This window comes from Hypomesus nipponensis, chromosome 15, assembly GCF_054491055.1.
Source record: "Hypomesus nipponensis isolate SF chromosome 15, ASM5449105v1, whole genome shotgun sequence".
NCBI lineage: Eukaryota > Metazoa > Chordata > Actinopteri > Osmeriformes > Osmeridae > Hypomesus > Hypomesus nipponensis.
Window position 1 is genome coordinate 2,629,244 of NC_140375.1, and position 11,750 is coordinate 2,640,993.

Here is an 11,750-nt window from a genome sequence, read left to right on the forward strand (position 1 = left end):
TGTCTGATACATGTGGCATCCTTTAGCCAAATAATTAGCCTACATTTTGCTGAGAGATTGAATAGCTAGACAACAAATGTTCTAATGAATCACCAAGTAAAGTCATCTTCTGACATTGCCTTTGCTCCATGTTAAAAGCTCAAAAATGATGGACTGGCAAAAGCTTTATAACTATAACTCTACTCTAAAATGTACTTAAAAAATATGGCGACGACGTTATCCACAAGTACATGCGACAACGTTAGCAACTTATCCAGTAGTAAATGTGTTTAATACATATCTATGGGCAACGCGGACGAGACATCAAGTGGCTGTATATATGGCAGACAGGATATCCGGTGTGTACGTTCCCCTTACAATTCCGAGCCAAATGCAGTTTCATAGTTCCGTCAGCAAAATCAAAACACGATCGACAGGAGTGGAGTGTTTTTATACTGAAAGCAAATAAATGAGCGGCAAGTATAGATAAAGCACGCACACAAGAAAAGCATGTTTGTTTGCTAGCTCGTCGTCGCGTCTTTCTGTAAGTGAATAATGCCATGGACACAAGCGAAGAAGTGCTTCACGGTTCGCCGATGATTCACGGAAAAGAACATACCCGAACACGAATTGAAAAGAGTGGGGTATGTTTAAGCAAAATATTAGAATTTGTATATGACACAAATAGCTCAAATATATAAAACGACATATATTGTTAGGAGAACATGTAATTGGATGGGATAATTAGCTAAATTAATCGGTGATATTGTACCTAGCATGGTAGCTATCCCTTAACGGTATTGACCAGCTCATGATAGCGAGGTTCTAAAGTAAAGCCCGTATCCCTTTTTCATATTACCCCTTTATTGTTTTAGCCGTCGTCCAGCAGTAACCAGACCACGGACACCCCTCTCTCCCCTATGGACCCTCTGAACACACTCTCAAACTTTGAATCAGAGATGGAGCCGGATGGACAGGGAAACTACTCGCTCTTCCCTGCCTTGGACAGCATGGCTAGTCTGTCAGGAACTTCAGAAACTCTGGAAACGTAGATAAGCTTTGTGTCCCGTGTTATGAAGTTGCAGTCATCTTGCATACATGTAAAAATTGTAAAAATGCCAGTATAAAAATGCTTGAATATAAAAAAATGTATCGCAGTAGATATCACCAGGTCAGGTGACAGGTCTCATTTAACCATCTTATGATAACTATGTGCTTCATCTATCTGCAGCGATGCAACCACCGATGTTGCAGACAAACCCAACCTCACGTGGTTGGATGCAGCACAGGTAGCAAATCAGCCTCTCAAACATATTACCGGTTGTATTACAATGCACCATATAATACCATACAAAACTTTTCTGTAACTTTTGTGTTATTCGTTGCAAAAAGAGAAATGTATAGCCCATTTTATAAACATTGTCACAGAGAGCTTCACATATGGTATGCCCACAGAACTGCCCCGAAACCATGCACTGAATGATTAGTTGTCTTCCGTTTTGTTCAGATTGTCTTGGAGGAAGCTGGGCGTCCCATGCACATTAAAGAGATCAAACAGAGGATTATCGATCGGGGATTAGTTCAATCCAAGTACAGTAGAGAATTTCTCTTTTTGAGTTTCCATTTTTACCAACTTTATTCAACATTTTTTAATTGTCATATATAAAACTAATCATGAAACAATAAATTAACAAAACATTTCAAACGGTTGTTAATTTGTTGTTTGTTTTGCTTCTAACAGTGCCAAATCAAGCCTTGAAGCTGTTATGTATCGAGAGGTAGGTGCCTGGTTTCAAACCATTGTTTTCGACAAGGCCAAAGTGGTTTCATCTCCATTTTTGGTTTATGAAATCAGTTACATGTTATTCATTAAAACTCTCTCAAGTTATTTTCATACTTTTTCCATGCATATTTTCCTCTTTCTTCTTAGCCCCCCCCCCCCCCCCGCTTCTGTTGAAAGAGACATCACCGTCTGCATTAAAACTGCAAGACGTAAAAGTGATACACCCAAATGGCACAACTGCATTTACCTTTAAGACCCAGCCCAACTTTTAGCTCTGATCAGGGGTTTTTATTCCCAACATCAAACTTGGCCTCAGAGTCCCACTATGTTACAGACACAGAAAGGGAGCAGGAGATTCAAGAGGATTGAGAACAGAAATGGAGTCTTTGCACTGCTGGTAAGTTCTCATCTCACATAGATGACAGGAGAAAGTTATTTTTGATGAGCCATGTCCCAGAATGTCTTCAACTCAATGGAACTTCTTTATTGGTGCCAAGTAGGCAATCAGACATTGAGAACACGTGTCTAAACCAAACACAAAAGTAAACAATGAGAAGTCAATTTAACCTCAGGGTTGATGTTGTTTGTTCTTTTATGCCAATATTAGCTATACACTTATTTAAACTTTTATTTATACCTCGTTTCAGTTATTCGCCATCTCATGCACAAAACATTGTCATTGTATGCATTATCATTACAGATTTCTAAGTGGATTGTAGGACCCCTCTGGTGTATAGAATTGGGAAGCCACCAGTTGGGTCATTCTTTCATTCACTCACTTTGCTCCCTTCCTCTTCCTAGACGGATGACGAGAGGCAACAGGCTTTACAGGCCTTCAGCACCCAGTCTTTCCTGGGCTCTCCTCCCCAGACGGCCTTCTCCAGCTCAGGTTCTGCAGCCTCCTTGCCCCCTTTCCCATCACCCACAGGCTCCTCTGAGCCCAGGCCCAGAGCCAAGAAAGGCCCACGGAAGAACCAGAACGAGAAGTATCGACAAAAGTACCTCAGACTTCGCAAAGCTGCACGGGCCATGATATTTGTAAGTCAAGAACAACTTCGAGCTACAATTGTTTCATTTTGGTATGGAGTGTTAAACTCTCAAGCTGTGTGAAATATGTGGAGGGTAACTGATTGAGATTGATTGAAAAACAGCGTAGGGGTATCCTTTGCCTCACAGTTCAGTCAGTGGACAAATGCGCATTTGATTTGAAAACCCACAGGAGAATGCAGCACTCTGCGACGAGGTCGCCCACCTGGAGGAGAAGTTTGTTCGGGCAAAAGAGGAACGCAGGTTAGCAGGGCAGTGCTCACAGAATAACCTTAACTGAGGTTTTCCACACTAATAAACGGAAGTATTTCCTGTATCACCAGATGAGGGACAGGATTGTTTGTTGACTCACATTCCTCTTCCCGATCTGTTTTTAGGTTCTTACTGAAAACCTTGTTGCAGTACCAGTCTCTGTCTGATGGGGATATCCAGACTGCCCCCAGTACCAGCTCTCACACCCTGGCTAGCTTCAGTGGTGGGCCCAGTGGGGGCTCCGTCCTGCCTGGAGGGCACCCCAGCACGTCAGGGGGAGACGATGGTCTCCCAAAAAAGCCCAAGAAGGAGAGAAAAGACCGAGGGAGGGAGAACGGAAAAGAGGAAGGCGAGTAGGGGTTTTCTTTTCATTTCACCCCAAACTGGGTACTTTATCACCCTGTTGTATAGACGTTACATCCAAATTCACTTAATATCACCCCTTCAAATACCACAGGTAGCCTTTCATAACAATCGAATCTTGATACTTTTTGCCGTAGTTTCTAAAAAGATGGGTAAGAAGCGTAAGCTTGGCGACGGGGGTTCCCGCAAGCTGGTCCAGCCCATTTCTCTGGACTCATCTGGGCGGCCCGTCTTCCCTATCGTGCTGGGGGGTCTGACTGTGTACAGCCTGGGGGAGGTCAGTGTCTCAGCTCTGCTCATTCTCGACTCTCTGTGCACGCCTGAACATGTAACACCTTCCCTTTTTGTTAGTCGGGGGGAGATTTGAGTCAATGTGAATTTGTCTTCTGCCCATCATTCTCAAAAGGGCTGCGTTTGCTGAACTGAATGTTCAGCCCTGTTAAGAACTGAACTGTCCAGCCCTTCACACTTGACACGCTAGTAAAGGAGAGGTGACAAGGAGCTGTCTTAGGCTGTTGAACGTAGCCCACATTATGAATGTATTGTATGTCCCTCGCGTCTCTCTCCCAGATCATTCCGGATAGGATGTTGTTCCATGACCAGTGTGCCATCTACCCAGTGGGCTTTTGCAGTACCCGTGTGTTTGCCAGTATGAAGAACCCCGATCAGCAGTGCCTCTTCACCTGTCAAATCAAAGATGGGGGTGCAGGACCACAGGTCTGTAAATACATACACACACACACCCAGCCCTGCACACAAAGTTCAATGATCTTGGCAGCCAATCTGTTTATTTTTGTTGTCGTCCCCCGCCCCCCCCCCCCCCCCCAGTTTGAGATTGTGCCTGAAGATGACCCTCAAAATGCCATAGTCGCCTCTTCTGCCCTGACCTGCCACTCAAACCTTCTGAAGGCCATTGGAGTGATGAGGTTTGGGTTCTCTCCAAGGTTACGTTTTTGAGTTTCCCTACTTCACCGTACTCTGCAGTTCATCGAATCTTTCTTTCAGTAGGTCAAAGTCTGTCAACCCCATTATGCCGTCAGGGGCAGATTTTTTCGGCTTTTCCCATCCCACAATCCAGAATCTGATCCAGAGCTGTCCTGGAGCACGCAAGTGCGTCAAGTAAGTGCCGCCCACTTACTTTTTCGCTCCATTTTTTTCAGTAAATATAAATGCTACTGAACCTCAACACACTCCGTGTCCACAACATGTTTGTTTGTCTAATACACGTTCTGCTGAAGAATAGTCACATGACCTAACCATGGCTGGTGGTGTGTCCCCTCCACAGTTACCAATGGATACGCTTCGAGGTGTGTCGCCCCGGTGACGGGCAGGTTCCACACAGCCTATCAGAAGATGACGCCTCAGTCAATTTCGAGGCGTACCAGAGGCACCAGGCCATCGATGAAAGTGTGAAAACAGACCACAGCATGGCAGGTGACATTACATGACTCGTGTAGATTGGGCCTGTCATTTCATCCACTTGCTGCCATGGAAAATGTATGACTCTTAAGACACCCGCATGCTAGTATCATGAAAAACAAATTGTAAGTCAATAGCATAGAAGCCAGTTGTATACTAATCGCCCATCCACAAAACATGAAAGCTGATTGCATTTGCTTCGAGACTTACTCTACTGTAGCTGTACGTCACGCTGGGTTCAATAAATCAATTTTTTAATCCCCAGGTTCAACTCCAAAATCTCCCAGTTCCTCTCGTCAGCATCTCCTGAGCTCACCTTCTACCTCTTACTTCAGTTCCTAAGATGCCCTCCAAAAACACCAAAAGCTTTGAAGAACCCTCAAATAGAGAGACTATACAGATCTTGTTTCAAGGGAAGAGATTCTGGACTACTGTTTTAGAACTGAAACTAACATTCATTATAACCTACATGACACCAAGGAGGCAGAGTGCGAATTATACAATGACAATTGGGGGGGGTCAATTTCTTCCCCAGGGTGTGTAATCGAGCCCCCCGACCTGTTTTTTTGACCTCTTTTTTGGGGGGGGGGTCCAACTCTTAATTAGGGGACCCCCCCAAACCCCCCTGTAATTTGCACCCTGCAAGTAGGACAGAATGAAGTTTCCTTGTAGGAAATGACCAACAAATGAAAGTTGTTTTCCAATTGTAGCGACCTCTGCTGGGTTTTTTGATGTACATATTTACATAGTTGTAAATGTGTAAAAGTAAAGTTGGCACTTCTGTGACAGTTGATTTATTGAACAAACTTAGAGCTCCTGGTCTGTTTTGACATTAATCTTATGTTACATTTTCCTGATAATCACAATATAGATTTAATTATGGGTTTGATTTAGGGATGCTCATAGTTAACCGTTAATCGAATATTTCCTGAATAATACTATTGGTTAAACAGTGTTGACAATTTGGCAACATCTTTGCTAGATTCAGAAATTTTTTCACCTTCCATGTTGAATCAATACAATGGCAATTTATTAGAAATCTGTTTTTTTTTTTCTGTTTTCTGCAACTATAGTTTAGCTACTATTTACTTAATAAACCCATGGGATTTTTGTTGTTGTATTGGTATTTTTTTTATGGGTCACAGACACTTATTCCCAAAAATGTAACCTGTTGGTTAACGGTAAATGGTCGTTAACGAGTGTCGCTTATCTGTCCTTTTTCATTTTTTTAAATAACAATCTTTCATTTGATTGGAATCGATTAGTCTCAAACGTAAAAGTAATTCATAACACAACAATGGACTGTAAACAATTTTCTCAGTGCAATCAAAATACACAGGAAGTCACAAGCAGTTCCACACCTCTTAGAGCGTGATTCTTAGTTCACAACACTGCAACTTCTGTTTCCTCTATTTGGGTGGAATAGTCCATATCTCGGAAGGAGGGTAGACGTCACTTTTTATGCTTTGGAATGTCCAGCGGTTGAGAGTGAAGGGTGGTGCGGGTACCACCCCATCAGCAGTGTAAATGGGACAGGCCTTGAAGTCGCAGGGCCAGTCCCTCCAGGCGTAGCGCAGGCCAGCCACACTGTTCGTGGATTGGCAGTTGGTGGTAGACAACTGCACCGAGGTCCTGTCCCACTGAAGGATGGGAGCTGGAAGCCAGTTGGACAAAGACCAACAGGGTGCCTTCAGCACTGAGCAGCAAATCTAGTGGGGAAATGAGAGGTCTTATAAAAACTCTTATAACCAAAAGAGTAGTAATTATTTGAGATTACGTAACGGTTCACAAAGCCACATGAAACTGCCAGTTTGACAGTGGCACAGTAGCATTATAGCGTCACACTCACCTCAAATATGTCTTTTGATGAATTAACAGAGACTCTCTGATCATAGGTAACATTGACATATGTATCCTGGACCAGGACCTGGTTAGGGAAAGGCCCCTGGAATGAGACCTCTCTCTCCCCATAGGCCACTGCTCTGGCTCCCAGGGTCAGTCGCATGCTAACATCCTGCTTGTTTCTGGGATGTATACTGGAACACATGGGTCATGTCGCTAAGCCAATGGTGAACGCACAACAATTCTCTCATATACGGGGGGGGGAAAGCTCAATAGAATAGCATGCAGTGTGTATGTGTTTTAACTATTGCTTTCCTTTCATGTCATACCTGCCCCAGGGGGATGTTTCATCAGGCAGATCCATGGCCACAGCCATGAAGGTCCTCTTCATCCGGGGGTTGGGAGCAAAGCCATAGTCTGCAGTCTGTTGCCAGCGAATGGATGGGAAGCCTTCACTTGTGGAGCTCTTTCTGTACGTAGACAGCTGGGGGTGGAGAGGAAAAGTCAGGCTCTTTGTATCAGCTGTTTATAGTATCACCTTTTATAGTAAAGGCAGGGTGGGTATTGTTGTTGAGAATCACTTGTTGTCATATTTGCTGATATATCCTGATGGCAACCAATACATCTAAAGGTTTGACAGTCAAATTGCATAAATCCGGTATTTGTGGGCGTTGCAGGACTGTAATAAACAATGAAATTTGGACCAAATGCAAGAATTGGACGGGCTACTTGTCTACCTACCTACCTACCTACCTACCTACCTACCTACCTACCTACCTCCCAGCAGTTGTCAGGCATATGTTTTGAGGAAGTGGCTTTAAAAGGAAGCGGCGGCATATTTTGGTTTGAATATTTTTGAACTCAAGCCAAAATTATAAGGTTCACAAAAACGTACCTACCCTACCTTTAACTGATCTACTGGTGAACAGTGAATGGAATGCTAATTAGCTGCAGCGAAGAAAGGCTGGGAACATCACTAAGCTAGTAAAGGTTAACATTTTACTAAATGGCGTTTAACAAGAATGTGTAGAAGGCCGTGTGATGTCCTAACCTGAACAAACCCAAAGGGGAAGTCTGCTGCAGTCTGTCCCCCAGAGCTCTGGTGAAAGGACATCCTCCAGTCATCGATCATGGTGGGAAAGGCACAGGAGTAGTGTTCTTGGTGATACTCAGTATTGGCCTCACCTACCAAAACGAAAGCACCAAGGCACTGTTGAAAACTGAACCCGTCACCTGCTTTACTATGTTAAGGCCATTGCACACTGAGTCCGAAAGTCATATCCGAAATGTTTGCACGTAAAAAAATAAATACAACCTCACGTTATGTCAATCGCACTTACACACTGCCTCCGAAACTTTCGTCCGTCAAAAGAAAGTTCGGAACGGGTTGGATTTTCTGCGTTTTCGCGTCCATAGACAGCATTTTGATAGGTTTTTGGGAAATTCAGAGCCACCGAATGTTGAGGCTGACGATTGTGCACTTACTGTGCAAGGGCCTTTACTCTCTTCTGCCCAAGCTGTACAGAACCACGTTTTTTTTTTCTTCTAACCTTGATACCAGATGGCTCCTTTTAGGGTCATGTTGAGAAGTGGGTGGATCATGGCGTTCCACAGCACAGAGCTCCTCCACAAAGACTGTAACATAACAGTGTCCTCTGACACGGGGATGCTGGGGACATCATATGATGAAACAAGAAGATACAAATCCTTCATCTGTTCATTCTTGTTTGTGAATACACCCCAAAATGGACACTATCAGCTCATGTTGCACTGGAGTTTGAAGCTTGATTATTGTAGCTTTACATATGGTACAGCGCACATAGAGGAAACTATTATATATGCCTACCCCTCACTGGCCCAGTCCAGGCCACACTGGTGCAGAACCCGCGGAGAGGACCAGGCCTCTACAGGTGTACCCCCCCAGCAGGACTCCACCAGGCCTACAGGGTACCCCAGGGTCTTGTACAAGTAGCGGCCAAACAACCAGCACACTGCAGAGAAGTGGGTGAAGTTCCCACCGCCAAGCAATTCTGCTCAAGAGAGGGAAAGATGACGGCAATCAACAACACCATCAATTTTATTTTGATTTTGACAGCCAGTGAATTGAACTACTATTTCAAAAGGCTACATGGAAAAAGACTAGACTATTAGATGATGTTGTGTTGACCGACTGGATGATCATTGATAATTACATGGCTGCTAAGTGGTAATTCTACTTTACTGGAAGAAAAATGAAGATGAATGATTGATGAGGGAAGTGTTATAAAGATGTGTTATAATTCTACTTTACTGGAAGAAAAATGAAGAGGAATGATTGATGAGGGAAGAAAAATAAAGATGAATGATTGATTAGGGAAGTGTTGGTATTCAATTCTGTTCTTACCTGGTGTGGGAACTGACCAGGGTACAGTGACTCCAGCTAAGTCTGTCAGCTCGGTGTTGCTTTGCTCCAGTGCAGCCATGAAAACCCTCACCTGGGGGTACTTGGAAGCCAGTGCCAGCTCAGAGGAAGCATTAAACACCTACAAACAATATTATCAACTCGCACAGTCAATCACACAGAATATATGGAAAACTGTTGTTGAAAACCAACATTAAAATCCCCCATGTCACAACCGCCGCTCATCAAATCACCTGGGAAGTCGTGAAAGCCATGTTGCTCTGGCCTCCACACAGCCAGACGTCACCAAACAGTACACCTGTTAGGGTAATGCTGTTGCCGTTCTTCAGAAACGCAGTCACATTGTAGGGGCCCCCAGCTCCCACTGGGTCTAGACTCACCTTCCAGATCCCTGTCAAGAAATACCAGTGGATGTAACCCATATACTGATCAACTACAGGCACAGGGAATAGAAAACCACAATATCACAGTGTTACACAGTGGTGTGGATATGTACATTATGTGTCTAACATATCACGACAGCGTTATTCTTTTCTAATAACCTTGAAACCTCCATAAGCATTTTTTAAAGAGTCCCTTTCTTCTTAATTGGGACTCGTAGCCTAGTATCATGAGGTCTACAATTACATTTTAGTCTACAAATCTGTCATTGTTCAGCAACAGCTCCAATATCAGCCTCCTGATTGTGTGTATTGGTATAGTCATTGTGCTGATCCCATTGCTCACCGTTACAGATCGTGGTTGGCAGGGTTTTATGTGTGAATGGTCCTGTCACAGAGACAAAGATCATGGCTGCATCTGGCCCATAGCCCCATAACACAGCCCTTTCTGGACTCTTCTGTAGAACCATATGATCTCCATAATAGGAGGCAAAGCGAAACAAGTCTGGAAATCAAGATGTCGATATTTTCACGACGACAATTCATTCAGATTATGGTATATCACTCTCAAAGGAAAAAAGTTAAGTGAGACAAATCATACAGGTATGATATACATCTTTGTAAAAAAAAAGTTAATAGACCACTGCACCTTTTTCTTTCCTTTCCAAAAACGAGTGAGGAACAGAAGGGTTCAACTTAAGAGGCCACTGCAAGTTGAACCCTTCTGTTCCTCACTCAGGATTTCCTTATCTGGTTAATTATTTGGAAAGGACATAAAAAGTAGCAGCGCTCTTCTTTTCCAGAGCTGTATGTTATACTTAACTTGTGGCATGGGTTGATTTGTGTCTACCCGTAGTTTGCTTTGTTGCAATAATGAGCAAAGCTGTACAAGTCGTCAACACAGCAGTTTACATTGCACAAAATAGTTCGGTGGGCAACGTTTTCTCGAATTCTACTCAATGTTATGGTTTTGTTTTTGGTATAGTTTACTTACCTGAGGCGTACACAGTTCCCCAAAGAGACAGAAAACACACATATATGAACATTGACATTGTATCCGCAAACAACCAAGAGGCAAAAAGCTTTTATAAACGCCCTATGAGATAATTCTGGATCATTTACATTTTGAACGGTTCTTAGACTCCTATCTGGAACCATCAGCGTCCAAACCTATGTCATATGATCTAATCTCGACATGATTTTACTACCGCACTTCTCCTTATCAACCTACACTACTACTGCGGCGTTGGGACAAACAGAGCTGCCGACAGGAAAACATTTGACTTCCTGCACATAGCTGCTTTCAAAGCATATTACGTAGCCTACATTTTTACCATTGATTGTAAAAATAATTTTAACATTGTTTAACAAATACCTTTTACAGTCTATGATTTTTACCAGGTCATCATTATTTCAGCTCTATTTGGATTTCCCTCTGATTCGAACGTTACAAAAACCCATATGTCCAAATTAAGTCAAATCAAATCAAATTTATTAGTATAGCCCTTTTTACACGCAAGCATGTCACAGAGGGCTTCACATATGCCCATAGAACTGCCCCTCAACCAACCTAAACCCTCAAGGAAGACAAGGAAAAACTCCCAGAAAAACTCCCAACGGGAGAAAAAATGGAAAAAACCTTGGGAGGAGCAATTCAGAGAGGGATCCCCTCCTTCAGAGACGGTTGGTAAGAGAGAGGAGCAGAACACAAGTTAAACATAGTCATACAATGTCAATGGGTTTTGAAACACCAAAATCCATTGTTCGGCTTTATAGACGTTGGATAGGACCTGGAAACTCGCTGTTGGCCGTCATGGAGACTGGCTTCCGGTTGACGACCTGGTCCAGCGTTGGTAGACCGACGACCAGGCAGGTCTTGACAGCTCAGACCCCCCACACCACAGGGGATGTGTGGGGGGGACAGAGAGGAGAACAGGGATTAGAGAATGCCAGGAGCAGCTAACAGTTACAGTCGTAATAGAATGAGATCCCCACCGGTCAAGTGTGGACTAATGCAGCAATTTAACAAAGCTAAGAGGGTATTTGATGCAGCCCCACACACCAAGACAGCGACAGCCCCCCTTGGTTGGAACATGAAATCTGTTCCAGGGGAAACAACTCTAAAATAGGTTATATTTATACGAATAAGGATGAAAACAACCAGTCTCCCGTTGTCTCCAACTAGTAAACTATAACAATAACAATATACAGCAACGGAACTATTACAGTAACAATATACAATAACAGGTTTACTTTATTTGTAATCTAAATGGGCAGTGTGAAC

At 43.4% G+C, this 11,750-nt stretch overlaps 2 protein-coding genes across 5 annotated transcripts; one reads left to right on the top strand and one right to left on the bottom strand.

The window, feature by feature from the left end:
* Nucleotides 1-364: 364 nt before the first annotated feature.
* Nucleotides 365-5,953, top strand: tbrg1 (transforming growth factor beta regulator 1). 3 transcript variants are annotated; one of them, XM_084673532.1, is made up of 15 exons: nucleotides 365-623; nucleotides 855-1,027; nucleotides 1,211-1,268; nucleotides 1,487-1,569; nucleotides 1,721-1,757; nucleotides 2,097-2,159; nucleotides 2,564-2,800; nucleotides 2,982-3,052; nucleotides 3,187-3,410; nucleotides 3,562-3,701; nucleotides 3,995-4,141; nucleotides 4,253-4,350; nucleotides 4,430-4,543; nucleotides 4,710-4,858; nucleotides 5,109-5,953. In XM_084673532.1, the coding sequence occupies exons 1-15, from the start codon at nucleotides 540-542 to the stop codon at nucleotides 5,183-5,185; spliced, it is 1,755 nt and encodes a 584-aa protein (XP_084529658.1). In that variant the 5' UTR covers nucleotides 365-539; the 3' UTR covers nucleotides 5,186-5,953. The 3 variants fall into 3 exon arrangements, with proteins under 3 accessions (XP_084529658.1, XP_084529660.1, XP_084529659.1); XM_084673534.1 differs by having other exon boundaries at nucleotides 4,710-4,854; XM_084673533.1 differs by having other exon boundaries at nucleotides 4,433-4,543.
* Nucleotides 5,954-6,143: 190 nt separating this feature from the next.
* siae (sialic acid acetylesterase) lies at nucleotides 6,144-10,711 on the bottom strand. Of its 2 annotated transcripts, none has more exons than XM_084673536.1 (10): nucleotides 10,461-10,711; nucleotides 9,813-9,971; nucleotides 9,320-9,519; nucleotides 9,069-9,207; nucleotides 8,532-8,715; nucleotides 8,236-8,354; nucleotides 7,737-7,870; nucleotides 7,015-7,169; nucleotides 6,693-6,879; nucleotides 6,144-6,552 (listed from the first exon to the last, which is right to left on the bottom strand). In XM_084673536.1, the coding sequence occupies exons 1-10, from the start codon at nucleotides 10,516-10,518 to the stop codon at nucleotides 6,253-6,255; spliced, it is 1,635 nt and encodes a 544-aa protein (XP_084529662.1). In that variant the 5' UTR covers nucleotides 10,519-10,711; the 3' UTR covers nucleotides 6,144-6,252. The 2 variants fall into 2 exon arrangements, with proteins under 2 accessions (XP_084529662.1, XP_084529663.1); XM_084673537.1 differs by having other exon boundaries at nucleotides 9,320-9,477; nucleotides 10,461-10,709.
* Between the last annotated feature and the right edge of the window lie 1,039 nt (nucleotides 10,712-11,750).

Bases quoted from the DNA above. Each gene is read 5' to 3' on its own strand.
- tbrg1 (XM_084673532.1), top strand. From the start codon at position 540: ATGGACACAAGCGAAGAAGTGCTTCACGGTTCGCCGATGATTCACGGA. The intron at 1,269-1,486 runs GTAGCAAATCAG...CGTTTTGTTCAG, and splicing joins CGTGGTTGGATGCAGCACAG to ATTGTCTTGGAGGAAGCTGG. The intron at 4,142-4,252 runs GTCTGTAAATAC...CCCCCCCCCCAG, and splicing joins ATGGGGGTGCAGGACCACAG to TTTGAGATTGTGCCTGAAGA.
- siae (XM_084673536.1), bottom strand. From the start codon at position 10,518: ATGTCAATGTTCATATATGTGTGTTTTCTGTCTCTTTGGGGAACTGTG. The intron at 8,355-8,531 runs GTAGGCATATAT...TGATGTCCCCAG, and splicing joins CTGGACTGGGCCAGTGAGGG to CATCCCCGTGTCAGAGGACA. The intron at 6,553-6,692 runs GTGAGTGTGACG...TTTCCCCACTAG, and splicing joins CATCAAAAGACATATTTGAG to ATTTGCTGCTCAGTGCTGAA.